General features: G+C 39.0%; 1 protein-coding gene across 12 annotated transcripts in view; it reads right to left on the bottom strand.

The window, feature by feature from the left end:
• NFIB (nuclear factor I B) overlaps positions 1-23430 on the bottom strand; it is a 257933-nt gene that overhangs the window by 100746 nt on the left and 133757 nt on the right. For all 12 annotated transcript variants that reach the window (XR_003096234.1, XM_014524710.1, XM_025215529.1 and 9 more), the window contains exon 3: positions 8277-8330. Coding sequence is in view for 11 of the 12 variants with exons in the window: in XM_014524710.1 (XP_014380196.1) it covers positions 8277-8330 (54 nt within the window). In the remaining variant the exon portion in view is untranslated. The remainder of the gene's footprint in view (positions 1-8276; positions 8331-23430) is intronic.

The raw sequence follows: 23430 nt of genomic DNA, 5'->3' as shown, positions 1-23430 counted from the left end.
GGCCCTCCAGCCAGTTAGCGACCCATTTGACTGTGTAGGTGTCAACGCCACAGTCCCCTAGTTTTTTAATGAGAATGGGGTGAGAGAGTGTCGAAGGCCTTCCTAAAGTCCAGAAAGACTACATCTACTGCTACCCCTGCATCTAAGGATTTTGTGACCTGGTCATAGAAGGCCACCAGGTTGGTCTGGCAGGACCTAACTCTAATGAACCCATATTGGTTGCCCCTAAGCATAATCTCCCCTGCTAGCCCCTCGTAGACACGCTCCAGTACAATTCTCTCAAAAAGCTTACCCAGGATCGAGGTAAGACTAACTGACCTATAGTTTCCTGGGTCCTCCTTCCTCCCTTTTTTGAAAATGGGAACCACATTGGCCCTTTTCCAGTCCTCTGGCACCACACCAGAGCACCACGAGTGCTCGTAAAGCAATGACCTCTGCTAATTCCCTCAGCACTCTGGGGTGGAGATCGTCAGGACCAGCTGATTTAAACATGTCCAGTCCCTCCAGATGTTCCCTGACTAATTTTTCTTTCCATTTAATATTTTTCACTTTTATAGGAGGTGTGGAACACCCAACTTCTCTTCTTACCTTGTTCTGTGTAGAAGATATTCGTAAGGAATAGTTTTTCCAAACAATACTACAATTATCAGACTAGTGCCATTATGGATAGTAGGCAAAGGGCTAGCCTTAGAGGCCAGGTACAGACATTACACTTTTACCAGTATAAGCAATTGGAAATCTGTCTATAGCCGTAACAGGACAGAAGTTCAGCACACATAGACTAGTTTAAAAATGGCGGAACCTGGTCTAAGATTTGTCCCCTCCCCTCCCCACCCCTCAAAGGGTGAATGTGTGTTTTGTTCATTACCGATCTATATTATGCCACTTACAGAAAATTGCATATCTTAGATTGATTCTGCCTTAGGCTTTTTGAATATCTGTACCTAGTCAGAGTGACCAATTCTAAGCAAGCTGTCCTAACATATCTTTTAGGAGCTTTCTCTAACACTGTAAAAACACAATTTGTGTTCAAAGTGTTTATACTTCTTCCTTCATCTTCACATGCTCCCAAGAGTTGCTATTATTTCAACTTTAAAAATTTAAGCTTTAAAAATCAAAACGTTTCTTAGACAAATCTACTGAAAAAATCTGTCAGTTTTGCACTACCCTGTAAGGTGCTGGCCTAGTTCTCAAGTTACTTAAAAGCTTAACTGTGACGTCTAGCTTTACAAAAATCTTTAACCAAACCTTTTAGTGTCTTTTGATTTGATTATACTTTTATGAATAGAAGGCCTGTTTATGCTCTGTTGTATATTGCCTAAGTCTAAAATTGCTTCCTGGTACCATGAAATACCTTATTTTTTTTATTAACATACTTCTGATTCTGAACCATTTATAAAGTACCATTAGGATACAATCAATATTTAAAAAGTTTTTTTAATGATATATGGGTCTTTATATATTTTTGTTTTTCATAGCTTTAAAAAGAGAAAATACAAGCTAATATCATGAAAACTTCCTTGTAGTGGGATAGTTTCAGCTACAGTGACTCTGAAGGGAAATGATGGAAGCCCCAGTCTTTGGGACAAGACATAAAAAGAGAAAGCATATTTCAGGAAGACCAGCATGGATTCAGATAATAATTTAAATAGTCTAACTGGTCTTTCTATTTAACTCATAATTTTAAAAAGTATTTGGCTTTCATTACTTCTTTTCCAAGAGAATATCAAACTACTCTGAACAGTATCTTACTTCACTAAATAGCTCCTTGATTTCAATGGGATTACTGGTGAAAGTCAGTACTATTCATAGACATTAGGGATGGTCCAAAGACTAACAGTGACACACAAATAGTAAGCAACTTAATATAACACATGGCCAATTTCCAATTCTGGTATTATTTAGTGTTTTTGAAGACGATATCGTCAAAATCATAACATAACATTAAGAAGTTTGTAAGACATCTGAACTTCTCAAGAGAAAGTTAAAGGCAGGGAAATTAGCCACATTGTGATGCAGATTTCATTAATGATAATGAACTAAGGACATGTCTATATTACAAATATAACTGAGTCTGGGAATTTGGTTACAACATGGTTGCCCCTGACCTTATTACATGGTTAAGGTTTTAACAGCAAATTGCAACTGTGTTGTAACCAGGTCAAGAGATAACCATGTTGTAATGTGATCCTCAACTAGATTGTATCTTAAGTGTAGTTGGGACCTAAAAAAGTGTCTGTTCTCATTAAAAATAAAATAATATCTTTTGTTTCTGTTAGTCAATGCTAACCAAAACAACAAAAATACTCTAATATGCTAGAGTAATTCGAAGAAGCAAAAATGCCAGTTTAACTGACTGTGGGGCACTGCCATCTATCAGATTAGTTGCTGTGAAGCCACAGCAATAATACAACAACAAATAAACTTATGTATATAGCATCTTCTGTCCCAAAGGACAAGTGTTTATAGTTAGAGCCACATTTTTTAAATGGTTCAGTAGGACCTGGATGTTTAGAACATTAGAAAATGAGACTGTGGATTCATTGCCTAAGCGAGGATTTACAGGTGAAACTTTGGATAGCTATTTTTGAAAAGTTCTGCCTCTGTATGTATAGGACTAGGAACCACCTCACCTACAATTGATATGTGGCCACATCTAGCACAAAAATAAGTAACAATTTTACAACATGCAGGAACACAGACAAAATTAGGAAGTAAAGAATACTATAACCAACTGATAATACAGGAAGACTCTTAGCCAAACAAACTGGGATTTAACCAGAATGCAAGGGCTAAAACTTCTGTTCTTTTGAAAGGTGCCAAAGAATCTAGGAAGACTGCAGCCTGTCAGACTTTCCCACTTCCAAATGAAAACCCTTCCCCCCTCTCACTTCCTTCCCATGAACACTAGCTCAATACTGACAAAATCAAAGGGTAGAATATCAATCATCTTCTCAACTTTTTGTCGCATTCTGGGAAGGGATAATTCCACAGAAAATCAGACCCTGATCACACCTAATGTTATTTTCCCTGAAGATCACAGCCAGAGATGGTAGAGTCACAGGAATGCAAGAAAAAAACATTTTAACACACATGCATTTTAAAACACCCACTCCAAATTGATAAAGCCAAATTAAAATGTATATTTGTTTTAATAGAATTCCTCCCAAATCCCAAAACTACTGCTATGGCATCATTACTTGCTCAAGAAAAGCTGTTTACAGTGATGAGGCAGGGGAGTTTTAGAATGAAACAGCACTCCGATTACTATTAATTAGAGGGTTAATTCTCCATCCACAAGAGGGTAACTTGCAATACAATAAAATAATGAAACCATCTGTGCTCCAAGTCACACAGAACTCAAGGAAATTCACTTATTACATTTTCAAAAGAGCATAAAGGTTGAGACCACCTGCTACTGTTTAAAGATTAATTTTGAAAGTCGATGTCTAAACAATGAAATGACCAGTTGCTTTTTTCCCAAAGGCTAGTATTGGAGAATTACTTGAAAATGTCTAGGGTCCAATCTGAGGGAACATATTCCCCAGGGATGCCAAATCCACAAAAGTACTCAGAAAACCTCCAGTGCTGTACAGCCAGAAAGGATATTTGCACAAGCTGAAGTATAGCTGATTGGAAACTTCTTTATAAACAATCTTTTTTTCCCTCCTCAAAAGATGCTGATTTGGTGAAACGTTCATTAGGAAAAAATTCTCAGACCCAGGATATAAGTTCTGGTAAAAATGAGAGCCGCTTCAGAACAGCACAGAGCCCAGTGGCTAGAGAAATCAACTACCCTCCTAACCTGCCTGATTCAAATCAGGTATAATTATGACAGGGTGATTGCGGCAGCTGCCTTGGAAGGGATGGCAGAGTGGGGGGGGGAACAGAAGAAAATGTCTGATGCTGTAGTCACATGATTGCGTTGATGATGGCAGCAATTAGAAATCACCACTGCCCCTGTGTGTGGCAGTGCCCTGGGCACCCAGCAATGTTGTTACACCTCTGCAGATCAGGAGCTTGAATCTGGGTCTCCTGAGTAAGCATCATGGCAGCCAAGCTGTGGGCTATTCTGGGATAGGTGTCTCTCAAGTTTTCCTAGTAAAACCATTCCAGTTTGCATTCCTAAATATCCACTGACACAAGAACTTGACCCTGGGTCTGTCTTTGATTTGGATGAATGCCCAAATTACCAGCCTAATAATGTCAGTCTTTTTTTCTCCAGCCTAGTTAATATTTAAATGCTCATATGAAGTGGCACAGGATTCATACAAAGAAATAGGAAATGACTATATCTCAGTAGTGAGGGAATTCCCATCTATGATGTAGGAGATCCAACTCTAGCACTTTTTCTGCCCAAAATGGAGTAAGGACTTAAACTTGGGTCTTTCACTTCCTTAGTGACTACTCTCCCTCTTCCCTCCCCCCCTCCCTTTCTTGTTTTTTAAAAGGTCATGGTTTTATCTCAATGCTGAACAAGAACAGTTCTGAAACATGGAACTATCTGCAACCCACCCCTACCCAAAGATTTACCCAACAAGTACCAATACACCTAGAAAGTGTCACCCATTGCCAGCTTGTCCTAGTTTTCCCTATAGCTTCCATATCAATTGACTCCCGAAAATGTATATATGATTCTACGTTTGATCACACTTCAATATGTCTCAGAATTTAGAAGAAAGGAATACATTATTTTGTTATTTTACTATATCAATACTGCTAGCTATTTTTTTATTTCTTTTAATTTAACATTTTTAAAACAACTCATATCTCTGAACACCATAGCAAAAATTAGACATATAATAATAGTGATAACAGTATTCAAATGATTACTTTTGGCACACTGCAGACGTTAAAAAAAGCCAAGTAAAAAATTAACAATTTACCTCAGGCACCAGAAAGTAATAAAGAAACAAAGAAGCCAGAGAAGTAATACAGAAACAAAAAAGCCAGAGAAGTCTTTACTACACAGTTAGCCAGACTGGATATTGTAATTAAACAGGGGAATTGTCATGGTTAGTCTTTATACCAACAGTCTGTAAACTGTCATAACTGTATTCAAAGTTTTACTCCCTTTAAAAAATTCTTAACGAAAACTTAATGATTAATCATGTCCATTCTCCGTAATACATACCTTCTCCCTCCCCTGTCTTTTGAGGTATTGCGATAGTATATACTCTACCACTGGTTAGTGTTTGGGTCACTTTTCCAAGGTTGTAAGAGGCTGCAGATCCAATACAGAGATAGAAAAAGAGCATGGCCAGTGGTTTTAATAATGCTGCAGACTACAGCGGGCTTTAGGCTACAACAGTGTCCCTACAGAGATGTGACCTTTAAAGTTAGGCTCACAAGGAGAAAAGCAAGTCTAGTGCTTCTGCAGTATATCAGGTGAAAGGCACTGAAAAAATAAAATTTGGAAGTGGATACCCCTGGATCCTGCTACAAAAACGATATGCCACTCCCACTGCAATCTACACAATCTTGACCCTGTTTTATACTATCAAAACATATAGTGTATTTTTAGGAATTCAAGCAAGTGCACTTAATATTCTTTTGTTTGGCATGTGGTGTTGCACTCCCGCCTTGGTTAAGAAGGCAAATTACCAGACACCCCAAAGAATGCAGCAGTCTAGCCAAACCTAGAAATAACCACTCTTAACACCAACAACCTCGCCAGCTACCACTCATTTTCCAACCTCCTTTTCCTTGGCAGAGTCATTAAGAAAGCAGTAGCATCCAAATGTTAGCAGCACCTATCCCTTGCCAATGTCCTGGCTCCTTAATACCTAGGCATCAGATCAAACATGACATAGGAATGGGCCTTCTGGCACTGCTGGTTGACCTGCTTGGACAGAAAACAAGCCTCTAAACTAATATGCTTATGCCTTTACAACAGTGACTACAAGGTGCTGATAACATATGAGGTTAATAAGACAGAAAAGAATACTAGTCATTCTTGACAGGGAAATCCCAAAGTTATTTCACTGTATTCCTGTTACTTTGCACATCCTTATAACTCTCTATCTTGCAGAGTCCTACTCCTCTCAATACTTTTGTCTCTCCTTTTTTAACTTCTACCTAAGACCACTTGGGAAAATTATGAGATGCCAAAGGTTCAAGTATTAACAAATGGAAAATAATACCTCAACCTAGTCAGAGGAAGGGTTTTGAGTGAGGCAAGACATTGCTTCCATTTTCTGTCCTTTCCTGGCAGCAGATAAAAAGAACAATTATGCCAACCATGGCTCTACAGCAGGAAGAAAGTGTTATGATCAAATTTCAATCAAGCAGTTTCACAGTGAAACCAACCACAGATTTCCCTCCTTGCTTTTTTACTTCCTGGACAGCTGTGATTCCATAGATCAAGTGTCAAAGGGTACCTAATTTTGCCCCAAACTGGGGCAGAAATTGGGTAACCTACAGCACTTGTCTTCCTCCTGCCCTATACTTCTTCTGAATGTGACAACAAGGCTGCTTCCTCTTGCTGCTTCGAAAAGGAAGTTCACCACGGATTGTAAAAAGGCTTAGTGATGGATTTATTCCTGAATGCTAAAAGAATGCAGATCTGTATCTCCTACAACATGAAAACAAGAGCCAACTCCATTCCCAATTTATTTAATGGCATTTGAAAAAAACAAAAATAGAACATTAAGGGGCAGAACTTACACTGGGTCCTGCACAGACACAGGATCTGGCTCAGGTTCGATCTTGCAAACTTTACCAGATACCATGCTTATATTTGGATTGATTCTGGAACCTTCAAAATGGCTCATTAACATTTTAATAGCGACTAAACTAAAAGGTTATAGTAAGGCCCAACATTTCAGTTGTGGCAAAAGCTTAACTATCTTCTAGGAAAGCAAAATGGAGGATTTGGAAGAACTTTCTAGGCTGTTGCATTTTGAAGTTGTTTTCTTCTTGTTGCCTGTGCATTTTTAAAAGAACTACATGATATAATTTCCATCATATCACAACTAAAAAAAATTTAAAACAAGTCGGCTAATCCACAAATTTGGAGGAAAACTATAATGAGGTTTCTTTAATGTAAAATAACAATATCTTCAGGAAGAAAAATCAGACCAAAAATAGTGTCCCCAAAAGACATGCCATAGAATTACTCATCTTCATATCTTTAAAAAGTATTTACACCCTGCTTGTAACCATGTAGGTTATATAACAATATGATTTTTCACATTATTTGACAAGTCAACGGGGTTTCTCCTCTTTTGCATATTCACAAATACCAAATCTACAATGGGGCATATTGTGACATGCTTGAAAAATATTTTTAATTACAGTGGGTAGTAAATCATTTTATGATTGCAATGTAGATTGTTTCTCCTAATCTTTGAACAGGAAATATCTCTGCAGATTAACAGATCAGCCTTGTCCAATAAACTCTTGGTTAGTTTGATGGTATGGTTCACTTATTTATTAGAGAAATAATTAGATGGAGTTAGCCTTAAATTCAGTGCAGATAGAGACCCTTTTTAAGTGCTAAAATGGGAGGATATGACACATTTTACTTGCAGAGTTACTCACTCATAACCCACTAAGGAAAAATGGTAATATAAAATAGCCCCTAATATAACTTGTTCATCTTAGCCTGTGAAAAATTACATCAACTTAAATTCACCAGCAAGTTTTCAGATTTAAAACAAATCAACAAGATATTAGTAGAGCTGTACTAGCTGGTTATATGAATGACTACATGACAAGATACAAATATAAAGAGTGCTTGGTCTAAACAAGGTGGAACATAAAATTTGATTTTGATTCTCTCTTGCTTCTTTATTTTAATGGACCTTTAAAACAATGGAGGAGTTGACAATTTTTATAAAAGTGAATATGTATACATTTAACAAAGTGAGCATAAAGAAAAATTACAGGGCAGAACAACCTTATACTCTTGGTCACAACTGAAAGATAAAAAATTTCATTGTCCTTTGTAAAATAACTGAAGTATGTGAAACCCTTTATCAGAGAAATGCAATTCAGGATGATGCCTACTGTCCTCTGCCTATCCCCCATTTATTAATTTTTAAGTAACAACAGAAAGAAAAAAAATCCAGTGATTTTTTAAGGAATCCTGATGAAACTGCAATTGAGGCATTTGCTAGTCCAGAAGAGCAAATATAGCCAAAACTTGTCCTGATTATATGTACTTACCAGTGCAAAATAGGTTGCTGACCGTTTATGCTGTCTTTAACTATTAACAGTAGTAGCTTTGTTCTCAAACAATGTTAGATTGCACATGTCCTGGAACTCATATTTACCTGGTGGATTCTTGGCAGGATCATTGTGGCTTGGACTTCCTGATTGTCCAGAATCTATAAAGAAATCAAAGAGATGTTTTATTAATTTGTTTTTAAAGTATCTCACAATCCCTAGGAGGCTTTTTTTAAACAAAAAATTAAGTATTAGTTTTAATACTAAAGATAATTTCCCTGCCTTTGTACATAAAGCCATTAATGTGCAAACATATATGCAACTGCATACATGTCATTTCATACAGTGTGTGAAAACCAATATTAATGGGAGAGCCACTGGATAGTAACCAGGAAGAGAAGAAAAGGAAAACCCCAAACATTATAATAAGGAGCAAATTATTATTTTGGGAGCAAATCAGAATCTCAAAGAAAGGTGATACAAAACTGGACGAGGATGTGTTCTCCAGACACTTGTCAGAGTCTAAACATACCTGCAGAAGTGAGAAAGGTATATCCTCCCATTCTCCCACATTTTCAACATTATAGCAGGTTTTATACATTCTAAAGCAGAAACGTCAGAAACTGGACTAACCGGCCCCCTGCAGTGGTCTGGTATGATCATTCCTGTTTTTCCTGTTCCTTCCTTTAAAGCAGCAGTTTTCAACCTGTGGGGTACGAGGTGAGAAGGAACGCTGGGGGGGTGGGGGAGAAGAAGTTTGCAAGGAGCCGGTGCCACTGCAGCCGTGGGGGAGTGGGGGGAACACAGGGGCAGGGAGCCTGAGCAGGCTCTGTTGGCAGGCTGCTGCGCCTCCAGGAGGCTGGTGCAGTAGGCGTGCAGCCTAGAGCTACAGCAGGGCCAAGGCAGGAGGCACTGGAGCCACAGTGGGTGAAGCCTGCCCCAACAAGCCAAGCCAAGCAGAGCTGAGCTGTAGCAGCTGCTAGAAAGGGCGCCCTATGCCTGGCTGTGCTGCTCCTCTGGGGTGAGGGGGGTGGGAGTCACGAAAAAAATTGTAACTCAAAGCAGGGCTCAGCTCATAAAGTTTGAAAACCACTGCTTTAAAGCATTAACCATTGGCCACTACTGGAGGCAAAATGCTCCACTGATAACTAATGGGCTGACTTGAATTAGTACAACTCCTGTGCTCCTGTTCTTTGCGTATATGCCTTCGTGTAATAGAATAAATGAAACATACGGCAACTGACAGAAAGAACCCTGCAGAAGTTACATCAAGGGGAGAATCCAATTTGATGTTAATATAGCTTACACTAAACTCTTTTTCACTCCTACATCAATAAAGTCATATACCTTCCCTAGACATATATATAGACATGGTATCTCGTTAAGAGCACTCTGTATAAAGTCATATACCTTCCCTAGACATATATATAGACATGGTATCTCTGTTAAGAGCACTCTGTTCCATGGCTCTACAGCAGGAAGGAAGTACTACCAGAAAATATTACTTACAAAATAAAACATGTACAGAAATCTTAAAGATGAGGAAAGTAAAAAACTAAAGACAACAATTTTTGTTCCTTTTTGTTTAATTCAAGTTAAAGCTTTTCTATGACTTTCAGTTGTGCACATGTGGATCTAAAAATCCAGTAGTATCATAATTGGAATAAAAATATATTTACCATTGGATGCAGCACTGCCCAATGGAAGCAGAGACCCAAATGTAAAAGGTGAAATATTTATGCGATCTGAAGAGAAACCACAGTATAGCATAAACCAAATGTATATGCCATGGGAACACAGAAATTGCTATACCAGAGCAGATCTTGCCTTTGACATGGTTGAACAACCAACACAAGATCCTTGCGGAAAAAAACATATTTCTGCATCTAAATGTTAAATAATACATAAGAGGCAGCAGAAAGGGGAGGAATTTCTTTATGGAATTTACACTAACAAGCAATCAAACATATTTTGAAACAAGAAGGTTGATGAACCTTAGAATTTCATCACAGCTAATGTAAACATGGGTGCTAACATTTATATTTGGGGGAAGGAGGGTTAAATTTGCTTCTCTGTCAGGGCTGCTACCACCACACACACCCCTGTTCACCATTAGCCTATTTAGTACTCGGGACACTCTCCTCCATGCTCCTGGGGACTGACTCCATCAGCACAGTAACAATACAGGAGATGACAGTCCACTTCAATTTTGTTCTGCCTTTCCAAATAAAATTATTAGTCTGGACAACTAATGGGATGAACACTAAAAAAGATTTGTTTCCTTACTTGCCCACTCCACTCCTCATGTTGGACATCCCTTCTTCCTACTTATCAGATGATATGGGATAGGCATGGGCTTTCAAACTAAAACCTTTTGCCCTACCCTATGTTTTAAAAAATGCAGGGCCTTTCTTGGCCACTTTAATTTTTTGGTTAGGCAGCTTCATTATTTCAAATTGAAACACCTCTTCTTATTCTAAAAGTAGACTAAAATAGCAACAACAACAACAAAAGTAAAGAAGAGGAGCCTCAGTGAAACATCTTTTTATTCCTCAATCCCCATCACATTTCCTTGTAAACACCACAGGACTTAATGCATTATGAGTTGATAATAAATTAGCTTTTTCTCTGCCTCTATATAAGGCCTCATTAACATTTGTTGCTATTTGCTGTCCACTTTGAAAGCATGGTTGGATACATATGACTCTACGCTGGATCTACAATATTTGATAAAGAACTAGCCTTACAGAAGAAAATATAAAGGAAGAGCTCCACAGACTCTGAAGAAGTAAATGTAAAGGTCTAACACATGTGCTGAAGCTCCGAAAGATTCTATACTGCTATACCACATGACTCAATTACCTGAAAAATACCACTAGAATATGTCATTAAAAAGTTCTGGGAGCTGCCTGAAGTTTGTTGCCATGGACAATTGTTACGTTTAGGGCATGTCTACACATTCAATTAATGCACTTGAATTTTGTTCGCAGAAAATTCAAGCTCATTAAAGTGGTCCCAGGTGCATGTCTACACGTGCACCAGCTTTGGGAACAAACTGCACTTGAGGAACAGCCCAGTCCAGGGCTGCTCCTCCCCTGCTCTGCCCCCGTGGTGTCAGCTCCAGGCTCCCCCAGGTGTCAGCCCCAATCTGCATGAGGTGGGAGGGGAGGAAGGTGTCCCAGCTGGGTGGGCGCTCCCTGCCAGCCACAGGAAGATCAGAGCTGGCGCTGAGTCCCCGGGAGCAGGGGGATCTGTCTCAGCTCAGCAGCAGATCCTTGCAATCCAAGACAGCTTGAGAGAGCTAAGGCCGCTCTCCCCTGCCCCATACAGATCAGGGCTGGCCCCAAACTGCATAGGGTGGGCAGAGAACTACCCGCTGAACAGAGACATCTCTCCCTGCCCCCAGGGCGAGCCCTAATCTCCCCCCGATCTCTCTTCTCACACTCCTGAGCTAGGACAGCTTCCCCCCAGCCTACTGTGGCCCCCCGATGCCTAGGCAAACCAGGAGCAATTTGCTCCCAGTCAGCATCTACACGTGCATTTTGGCACATTGGTTTAAAGTGCAATCAGTTTAAAGTACCATTGGTTTAAAGCACCCGTATCTGTGGATACTAGCAAAAGGCACTTTAAATTAATCTACTGAACAGCACTTGCTGCACATATATAGACGGTGATGCTTAACTGTGCATTATATTATTCTAATGTGCAATAAAGTGTCTAATGTAGACACATCCTTATAGCACTAAACACACCCTTGTAACACTACAAAAAGTGAGTTTACCACCATGCAAACTGTTTGTAGCACTACCAAGATGGCAAAAGCTCTACAAAACAGTACCACTTTCAAAGAGAAACTTCTCTGTTTTGTAATATTATGCATAATCCCTGTAAAAGTACTGTAAATTCAAGTGTCAACTTGACTCCAAGATGAACATGAGCCATCAGTGTAACAAGGCCATCAATAAGGCCAATCGCACCTTGTTGTGCATTAGCAGGTGTATGACTAATAGAACAAAGGAGGTGATGCTCCCCCTCTATGCGGCACTGGTCAGGCCGCAGTTGGAGTACTGTGTCCAGTTTTGGGCGCTGCACTTCAAGAGGGACACGGGGAATCTCGAGAGGGTCCAGAGGAGGGCCACTCACATGATTAGTGGCCTTCGTGATAGACCCTAGGGGGGGAGGTGGAGAGAGCTGAATCTCTTCAGCCTTCACAAGATACGGCTGAGGGGAGATCTTGTGGCCGCCTATAAATTTATTAGGGGAGGTTAACGGGGAATAGGGGAAGCACTGTTTACTAGGGCGCCCCAGGGAGTGACTAGGAATAACGGGTGTAAACTAGTTGAGAGGGGATTTAGGTTAGATATTAGGAAGAAATTTTTCACAGTAAGGGTGGCCAGGATCTGGAATGGGCTTCCAAGAGAGGTGGTGTTATCACCTAGCTTGGAGGTCTTCAAGAGGAGGCTAGATAGTCATCTGGTTAGGGTCATCTGACCTCGGTCCTCTTTCCTGCCAGGGGCAGGGGGCCGGACACGATGATCCATTGTGGTCCCTTCCAACTCTACAATCTATGAATCTATGAAAGTGGATGTCCATTAAAATCTTCCTTATGTTACAAAAAATAAAATGAAATTCCAGATAACCAATAAAAAAGGAAATGGTTCCCCTACACCATAAAATCTGTATACAAATCTCTGTTAGCTTCTTGACACAGGATACTTCTGCATTCTTCTGTCCCCAATGGAATAGAGGGTATGGCCTCAAAATTCTGTAGGTACACGTTTTGCTGACCAGCCAATCCCTTAACGTTTAGTAGCTTGGGACCCCTGAAGCTGCTTTGATCAAAGCTGCTCCTAGAACCTCTTCTAACTCTCCTAAAAAACTCCTGGGTACCATGAACACCATACATGCCCCACATTTAGCCCTGTCACCAGGCAGCTCTCCTTGATTTAAGATTGATGAACAGTCCTCTGCAAGGTCCCTGAGGAACAACTAAGTACAGAAGTAGTGTGATATCAGTGAGGGAATCAGCAGCTTTTTCAAAAGTTTATATTTTTCCATGTCTCACCAATGGAAAAAGCTCACATGAAAAAAGTATTAATGTTCAGCATTAATGTGCTAGTTCTCCATATATACATAGAACTAGTTCTATGCATGTTATCTGTTGATAAGACAACTTTTACAGTCTTTGATTAAGCTGAAACATAGGGTTCTTTAACATCTTGATTGAATGATAAAAAGAGTGTTTAGGCAAGGAGAAATTAGACTGTTCAGTAACATCACTGAAGAGAAATTAGTTTCCTGAATAATCCAATAACATGATACACAGTATTGTTCTTTATAAGTAACAAAAAAAGCCATTATAACTGATTAATAATTATTGCAGGTTCCTTTTGTCTGCCGTATTCCTGGCTGTAGTTTTAAGTGTTTGGAAGGCTTCCTGAACTGCCTAAAATATTTTTGAAGTAGGGCTTTAAATGGCAGTGTAGTTCTTCTTTTGTCTTACACTCACCCATTCCATGACACTTTAGATTCATTTTGCAAAATATACATAAAATTATTCAATGTAGTATTACAAGTCTTTCCTTAAGAGCCAGATCATGAACTTCTTGTTCCCACAAGTGAAAGCTCATACATATACTGTCCACTATCTAGCTTTTAGTCAAATGTTGTTTTAATATCTATTCTCAATTTCTGAAAAAAATGCTCTATGATCATTTAAATTAAGATTAACACAGAGGATTAATGGTTTTACACAGTAATGGTGGAGGGTAAAAGCACTGCAGATGTGTGGCTAAATGAGGTGTTAATTGGGTGGCAGATGCCCATAAATATAAAGTGCATACGGTGCAGGTAGGGGTTCACAGAGATTTTACACTGAAACAGTGCTTCACTTTGAGCCCTACCTGAAAATAACCTTCAAAATCTCCTGCTGTTCCCATTCACTAACTCATACACAGAAAGAGGCAAAAGTTCTTTTCAGTTCTTGCAGTGCTGTTTGCCTTTACACCTACTCTGTCACAGTTCTGGTAATATGGACATTTTCAGTCTACACACTTTTTATTAAATAAATATTTCTAAAGTGCCAATAGCATAAAATTATAAAGGAGTGTCCCAAATCCGAGGGTAAAGGTGGTTAACCAAAAAAAAAGTGTAAGAAAGATATGACTTTTTTGTTAGTGATTCTTTATTCTTTTACAGTGTTTTGACCATTAGATTCTATAAAGGCCAAATTTACTCATATATAAGACAACCCTGATTATAATATGACCCTCCCAATAATTAGATTTTATATATGGAAAATTATAAATTTGTCCAAGTATAGACTCTAATTATTGGAGATCTGTCCCCTTGCTACTGCTATAGCAGGGAACATACATCTAGGGAGGTCAGGCAGCCACTTTGCTCTCTGCTTCTCTTGCTCTCTTGCTCTCTGCATTTGCCCCCAGCAGCTACTTCCATTGCTTATTGTCAGGCCTTGCTCTACCTGAGCACATGGAACTGGAGCAAATCTGAAAAAAATGATTTTGAAAAAAACATAGCTGTAGTCATTGGCATGTAGTACCCATAGACTTGGTTCATCCAGATTGATACATTTTACCTTTTCTGAAACAGCTACAACTTTTAGTACAGGTACTCTATAAACAGTCTTTTAAGTAAACCTTTGGCACCTACTTATATATAGTACAAACTTTTTGCTTTTTTATATAATACAAACTTTTTTTGAAAAATATTCGTTTCTATATATAAAATATAGTTATATATATAACATATATATAGAGAGAGAGAGAATATATATATATAAAATCTCTCTATATATAGATATATTTATATCTCTATATCTATATAGAGATATAAAACTGTAGCTCTAACAACCTGTCATGTGACCATTGTGGTTCACTTGACAGACCAAAAAACCCACTTTAACAGTTAAACTATTTTAGTCCTGTTACAAAGTTCACACCGTGCTCCCTTGTACCTGCACACCCCCGCACCCATCACCATTCCAGTGTTTGACTCATCGTCGTATTTGTCGTCATCGCTGCCCTCATCACTGTTGTCTTTGCAGGGTTTGCCCCTGAAAAGTCTATGCCAGTCCCCTCTTTTCCATATGATATCTGCCATCTTTTTCCTGTCATGCTCTTTTGTCTTTCTGTAGTACCAGTAGATTTCACTCAGCCCCATTTTAATACAGTCTTTGATTGTGGGGTCTGAGTGCCTGCTTGTGAGTAGGTTCACAACCCTCCATAGGGCATACCTGAAGCAGGAGATGAACTTGAAGTGGACTGTTGGGGCCCCTTGCTGTTTGGTCAAGTGCCTGTAGAGGGCCGCTTCTCTGGTCAAGATTCTGAAACCTGTCACCACCAAGAGGAGTGGGCATATGGGCAGTCTGATGTATGCACAGTCCCAGAACTGGGTGTTTTCGTCATGAGTCCTGGGAACCTCCAAAAAGTATATGCAGATGAAACATAGGACAGCTTCACCTCATGGAGGTAGGCCATACTAATCATATGTGCCAGGCTGAGAAGAGGGTGATAGAGGGCTTCTGGGTGAACTCTCTCCTCTCTAGGGCCATATTTGGTGATGCTTGTCAGACATTTAAGGATGGTAAAAAACAGGAATAATTTGAAATGGGAAAGAAAGGCACAGCTCAGCTGTGAGAGTGAAGAGGAAGTCAAAATGTATGCAATGTAGTGGCTCCCCACGACTTGAAAAAGTCAGTGCTGATAAGGACTACACTCAATGGGCACTACCATGTATCTTACTCAGATGGGTTCCATTAACCTATTCTTTTAGTAGGCTCCTATCCACATATTTGCCCAATATGGGCCGTGTACTTTATAGTTATGCTCAGTGTTGGCTGCATTTAATCACCTTCATAGGTGGTTTCTATTACTGAGCACATGCTGCATTTAGCAGCAGTTCAAAGATGCACAATATATGTGATGCAGTTTTCTTCTATGTGAATAGAAGATGAAGGACATTTTTCCCCATGCTGAGTGGGGGGGGAGAGCCTCATTTTGTATTTGAGTATATATAGTATGTTTGTTCCTGTGGTTTCTCAAAAATGGCAAGTGCTTCAAGAATTTCATACTCTGAATTTGGAGCTCAGGCTGTGTAACCCTTCATGTAACATACATGGAGCTGGAGTATCCAGTCCTTTCACCTAGACTGTGATGGTCTTTGGATCAAGTTCTTACACCTGTGCTGAGTGTAAAATGCTGATCTCCACTGACAAATGTCTTACCACAGTATAAGGGAACCATGTGCATGATATGATTCCTGTTCTCCAACTGAATAATTTATCTTAGAAACAGTGCTTGAAAAAACTCCATGGAGTATTGGTTTTCTAAAAGAGCATGTGAGAAGCACATAAGGGAAAGCCCAGAAACTAAGCAGGCACTGTACATTTTAAAACAGATTAAATCTTTGCTTGTCCTCATTTGAACAAGAGCATTGTATTTGGCAAACTACATGAACCCTAGATTACAAAATTGGTACTGATGGAGAAAGATATAAACTAGAATTACTGCTTGTGTAACTGATTTTACGTTCAATTTTCTCACCAAATAATTTTATGCATAAGAAGAGCAAACAATTCCAAGCAAATACATGCATTCATGAACAAATACCCTTTTGTGTTTGTATGAATCCACACAAAAAAGCTCTTCTATGTGAATTTTACAGATGTGATTTTGCAATGTTTTCGTTCCAGTTGCTTCTTAATAATGGAAACAGTTTTAGGGAGGGAGTTCACCCCTCTTAAAGTTCAGTATCACAGCACTACCCCTTGGAATGATTCTCCTCCACTGATGTCAAAGTTAATTATACTATCATTATTGTTACTTCTTGGCTCAACTACGCTTGCAGTGTTTCCTGTGAGCAACTCCTGTGTCCTCCTCAGAAATACATGAAGTGTATTATTTGCTTTTCTCCAGAATAAATTGGTCCAAAAGGCAATGGTTGATGGAATCATTGCCTTAACAGCTGAGCCACACATTTTGTTTCTGGATAGCTCTGGTCACCCTTTAATCCTGTTCCAGTAGAATTTGTATCATCCCTAATATTTCTCAATCTTTGTTATATTCACTATCACTGTTCTTATATGGATGCCAGGAATATATTTAAATTCTTAAGAGTCAGGACTTTAGCCATAAGATTCTATTTCAAGACAATATTCATCTGGGAATTATCTTTCAATTGAAAATATGAAACATGAGAGTCAAAGTTGGGTTGATGTGGTGCACACCAATATGTTTCCCCATGGAACTTCAGCCCTGAAATGTGAGAATAATGTTCCCACATACTCTGATCTGATGGTGAAATGTGATGATTAGAGCACAGCTCATTCTTGGCTTGCCAATTCTTGGTAAATGCCAAGTAAGTGAACCTGGCTCTGTGGGGCCTGAAGGCAATGAGCAGAATATTCATAAGCACCCCTCCTCCCTACCATAGAAAAGAAGTGTTTTCAGACATCATCATTCCCCAATTCATGAGGCAGGAAAAAACCTGCTAGAGAAACAACTAGTAAACAGAAAGATGCCCTCCCTTTCCCAATGCTAAGGAGGAAAAAATGAAACAGGACCAAAGCAGCAGGAAAAGCAAAACACCCATAAAGCCAAAAGATGAGGTTCACATCCTGCATTGCACTGGTTTGGGGGCTGGAAAAGGTTGAGGCCAAAAGACAAGAGAAAAGAAATGCACAGCTTTCTCACAACAAGACAGCGGGAAGAAATGCAGCTCAGATAAAATATCACTTTTCCACCCCAGTTTCCTGCCTTGATGGAATACATGAGCATTACTTCCCCACTGCTATAGTCTCACTTCCCTCAATTGAATAGTTTATTGGAATCAGGAATAAGAAATTACTGATTATTCTTGTTCTACCTGGTTTAAAAAAGGACAGTTATGTTCAATGCCACACTGTCCAATGTACCCATTTTTATTCTAAGTCTTTTGCACTGGTGTGTAGTTCTTAGTGCTTGAGGAAAAACACATTTGATACAGCAACTTAAGAAAAACATGTTTAAAACTATACATTTTATCTTTACATCCTGTAACTGAAAGCATCATATGCGACTCATTTCAAGGAAAAAGAAAACATTCTCTCTTTCTCCCTCAGGCAGAGGAGTTACATTTCAGCCAAGATTTGAAACTTTTTCAAACTTAGTCCCTCATCTTGCAAATACTTAAGGACACCCTTAACTTTACATCTGTGCATAAACCCATTGTAGTTAAAACACAGAATTAAGTACATGCATAAACATTTGCAGGACAGAGACCTTAAATTTGGCATTGCCATAGGAGGTCCCTGCTTCATTTGTAGATGGTACATGAAGAGTCAGATATAAATTAAAAGAATAATAAAATAACAAGAGGACGGTAACCGGCAGCCCAAATAAAGAAATGACAAACCTCTAGACAGGACTGAATTTGCTCTGTATGTCATGAATGCCTAGAGGTGTCATGAATGCCTTGTCTACCTTCAATGACTACACCATACAACTTAATAAAATAATACAAAGTACCCATTGTTATTTAGCCAAAGTAAATCATTAGTGCTCCAGGCCCACAGTAGTAACTACACAAGATACTACATGGGCAGTGGACTAATTCTACTGCGCATTAGCACATCACAGCAAAAGACACGTTATCCTGCTAATGCGCACTAGAATTAGTTTATTGCGCATTAGCATCACTAAAAAGGTGTGTGTCAGTGCTACTGCACAGTAGTGCCAGTTACTGCGCATTCAGTTAGTACCTGTTATTACAGGCACTAAACTTAATGCGTAGAACCATGGAACCATGTGTAGACATGCCCTGTATTAGTACAAACAATGCTGCTCTCTCCACAATGCCTCTTGACACTGTTGCTGAGTAAGTGTGCCTATATCTATTCTAGGCCCAACTTCCTAGGCTTTCCCTAGAGCAGATGCCTAATGTCTATTTGCACCTGCTCAGTTTCTTTGTCTTTCAAATGTCTCTGCCTTGCACTAACATTCACGCATGCATTGAGAGGAACAGGCAACATAACTTGCTCAACTCTCTCAAATGCAACGGCTATGACAGAGTATGAACAGTTTCCACCATGAGATGAACAAGGTCTTACTCTTTTTATTTATGTACTGACCATTTTTACGATGAATGGAGTGTGTGTCTCTCAAACATATTCAGCAGCTTTTAAATAACATTCCACTGTTTGCTTTTCAAGTACATTGCAGGTGAATTGAATAGGTAGATTTGATATCATGCAAGAACCACCTTGACTCTATTAAAGCCTCAGTCTACTAGTAGGGAGTAACCCGACAGCTGACTGAGCCAGTACAACAGCATATATTTTGAGTCAGGACAAGTACTTACATATCCCCAGTTACCATCCTTTGGTGTTACAGTGCCACTACAAATTCTAATGCATTAGTACAACTGGCATTTCAAGTGTAACTGCTTATCTTTCTGTAAAAGATCTGCCTGCTCAGAACACTCTGATGGCAGGAATGAACAGAGGGAGGGCTTATGAACAGAGGAAATACGGGGGGAGGGGTTGGTGAAGCAAAGGGAGAGGGAACAAAGCAGGCAAAAAAAAAAAAAAAAAAGCATAAGAAAAAAGCAAACACACCAAGAAAACAATGAAAGCAAAAAACCCTACTTGTGGTTAAATAAAAAACAAATGCCAATTCCAACTACAGCTTATATTTAAAGACTACTGTTAATGATTCCTTTCCGAATTTTGCTGCATCCTAACCTTCTAGTAGGTGTTGTATTTGACTCAGAGGCCCCCACTATGTGTTACAGGTATTGCACAATTAACTGGTTAATTGCACAGTTTCCTAGACACCAGCTACATGTGCAAAGTAGCTATAACGCAATAAAAAGCTCCAACCAGCTATAACATTAAACCTTGAAAATGTGTACTCATTTTATAGCTGGTTGGTATTGAGCTTTAATTTGCACATGTAGCAGGTTCTCCCTTGCCGCTGGAAGCCTCCCAGGGTGTGTGGGGTGTCCCTATAGCTGGGAGACCCTCAACTGGGGTGTCCTGGGGCTCCCAGCTGCAGCAGCTTAGTGATGCGGGGGGGGGGGCCTGCAATCAGGCTCCCCCTGCACCAGCTGTAAGGCATGATGGGATCTAATGTGCAATCCCACATTCGCACACTAGATCCCATGACACCTTTAGCTCCATGAGAAACCAACTGATGGGTTTAACAAATTCTCAGTGATTTCTAGCAACTTATATTTTCATAATCAAAACATGTTATTACATAAATTATTAGTTCTATATGTGAAGACTTTAAATCATTGTACAGCTTTCATTTTAAGTGCATTGCCCTCACCAGTTCAGACAATGGGAGTGTTTGCTTACTGGTTATACAGTTTGGACTACATTTTATTTCCATTCTATTAAATATTTATTAAAATTACACCACAAACATCACCGAAAACTGTATAAATACTTCCCTTGTCTTGCATAAGAATGTAAATCTGTGGGAAAGGCTTTGTTTTCTCATTTTTTATATGCCATGTATTACTTGGAACTGCTCTCATTGCAAAATGTTAACAGACTAAATATTATGAAATACTGATTTCGCTTTTTATTGGGTACCTCTAAATGCCTGCTGTATGCAATACAATTTATATCATGAGGGAGGAGTTGCACTTAGCAAAAGCAAGGTGACCGGCTTGTCTAAAAGAGGTGTCAGCATGTAACTCAGTGAAATTTCATCATACTTCAATGAAGACTCCCTTTTCCACTGCCTTATTGCCTTCTTTTTTAAGGGACTCCTTCTGATAAGCTTACTCCATAAGTCATCCTTTTGAGTTCATTGGGGTTGCCACGGAATTAAATACTTCCAAAAAAAGGAACTGTATCAGGATCTGATCCTAAATGTTTAAAGTAAATTTAGTGCCCACATGAACACCGCTAAATTTAATAGCCTGAAAAACTGAAGTCAGGCATTTAGCCACAGCATTTGTGGTGGCTGATGATGATTCTGCATACAACACTATGTCACAGAGCTTCACTGTGTTCTGAAAGGACCATCTCTAGGCTACAGAAAGTAATTCTGCTTTCAAGTCCATTGTATTCTAAAATCATCTTAACAAGGATTCAAACTAATGTCAGTGTTGGTCAGTCTGTGGAAATTCTTATACAGCCACCAAACTCATGTGTGTATATTGAACACCACACCCATGTAGTAAGATGGTCCATTGTTAAAGAACCTGGGTGTTCAATATCTGAAAGGTCAAACCAGCCACCTGGAAAATCAAACAGCTGCCACCGAATGAAATCTCCATTCTGCCACCTACAATCTCCTGCTTGTTTACCTACTTTAAGACCCTACTTAAGGAAGCTGCGTGAAGAAAAATGGGCTTGAGTGTCACACTAAGTACTCTTATTGCAGTGATTGGAGGTAGCTGAGAGAAGATGTGCTGGACATTCACAAAAGGCAGACTTAATTAGCATGAACACACTATTTCAGGGGCCAGTAGGGTACTATAACCGGTATGCTATACTTCTAACCTTAAAATGATTTATTAATGTTCTAACGTGTGCCTTAAAAAGGAAGCCAGGAGCAATCACAAGTAAAAAAAAAAAAAGAAAAAGAAAAAATGGAAAGCAGGTTTTCCCAATCCCCAAAATCATAGATATTACCTCTATAGGTACATCTTTAATGAGGCCATCCACAGGAAAACTACTGATCTAGTTTTGGGGTGCTTTAAATTTGGGAGGTTCAGCTGGGGATAGAGGTTAGAGCCCAGGTTTTGTTTTCAGTTGGGTTGAAACCTAATTTTTTAGTTAAGACACGGGCAAAATGAATCGTATATTGATACCCCTCCAATGCTCATCTCATGGTTCCCAGAAAAAGGAATGGACTATCTCCTGCAATCAACACAACTGTAAGAATCCTAAAGCACCGCACAGACCCCGAGACAGTGATGAGAGTGCAGAGACACTGAGAATCCAGTAACGTGGAATTCTGTTGCTGAAATGTTTATTCATGGGCTGGGCTAATTCAGGTGTTCAGTCCCTGGTCCCAATCACCTGGGATAACTGTGAAGTACAGACATAACACACAATGCTTAGAAATGCAAAGGTCATGACTTACTCCTAGGTTCATCTCCTATTTTAGCAACAGCTCAACCTTCTGCTGCCAAGTCACCCAATTGGTCATTGTTATGATTGTTAACTTTTCTACAGAGTGTTTTAATTAGGTAAATAAAAAGTGGTAATTAAATCAACATTACGTAATGTGTTTTTGATTTGTAATCTCATTTAAATTAATTAACTGACTCAGCCCTTGTTTAGTTTTTAAACTGCTCTAGTTGAGAAGTGGAGCACTGGGAGTAAATCCAGTTTTCCTTTAGATGAAAGAAATTCTAGGAACTAGAAACACTTATTAAAACCAAAATAGCAATAAGCAAACTTAACTGTTCAGCTTTGTGTTCCATGCACTGATTTACATTTTTAATTTAAATTCCCTCATTTGTTTATGTAAGATAAATTACAACACTTATTATTCAAAATATTTCTTATACAATTTATAAGGACCGTATGTTACTCTTTTTGAAAACAGAGCAACTTTCTCCAGCTATGTTACAAGATATATTTTTGCATGGGATACATTTAGAAAAAAAAGTTAAAAGATTTATGTTTTTTCATGGCCTGAAACAAATGCTTACTATATCGCATAATACTGGTGAACTCTTCTTTGACATGTACTTTAAGAAGAGATTTACATAGGTATTTTACCATACGTGGATAAATGTGAAAGAATGAAGTTTCCTTCCAAAACTTGCTAGATTCAGTAGAAAGAGATGAGATATTAACGCTTAATCTTAGCCATCTGTGGATTTCTGCTACACTCTGTAGCATGCTCTTGGAAACTAAGAAATCTTTTATATTCAGGTATGTAGCATAAAGGGAGTGTTCATTATAGATTCTTCAGAAAATGAAAGGCAGGAGAAAGGCAGTGAAAAACCTCTCTCAGAGAGCTGCTTCAGGTCCCTGAGTAAAGCAACAAATTTGTTTGAGCCAAAAGTGCATACACCCTTGATGAACTAACACACCGTCTTCCCCCAACCATTATGTTGCTAATTTTTGTGTAATATTTCAAATGAAAGGTTTGAGGTGAAATCCTAGTACCAGACAAGTCGATGCCATTGACTTTTACAGGGCCAACAGTTCAATCACTGGATGATATTTTTGGCCCTTAGAGCAGTGATAAGTCCACAAAGATCAAATATTTTCTACTATTCAAGAAAATA

Source organism: Alligator sinensis, unplaced genomic scaffold, assembly GCF_000455745.1.
Source record: "Alligator sinensis unplaced genomic scaffold, ASM45574v1 scaffold185_1, whole genome shotgun sequence".
Taxonomy (NCBI): domain Eukaryota; kingdom Metazoa; phylum Chordata; order Crocodylia; family Alligatoridae; genus Alligator; species Alligator sinensis.
Note: the sequence above shows the minus strand (reverse complement) of the source record. Positions and strands in the feature narration are given on the sequence as shown.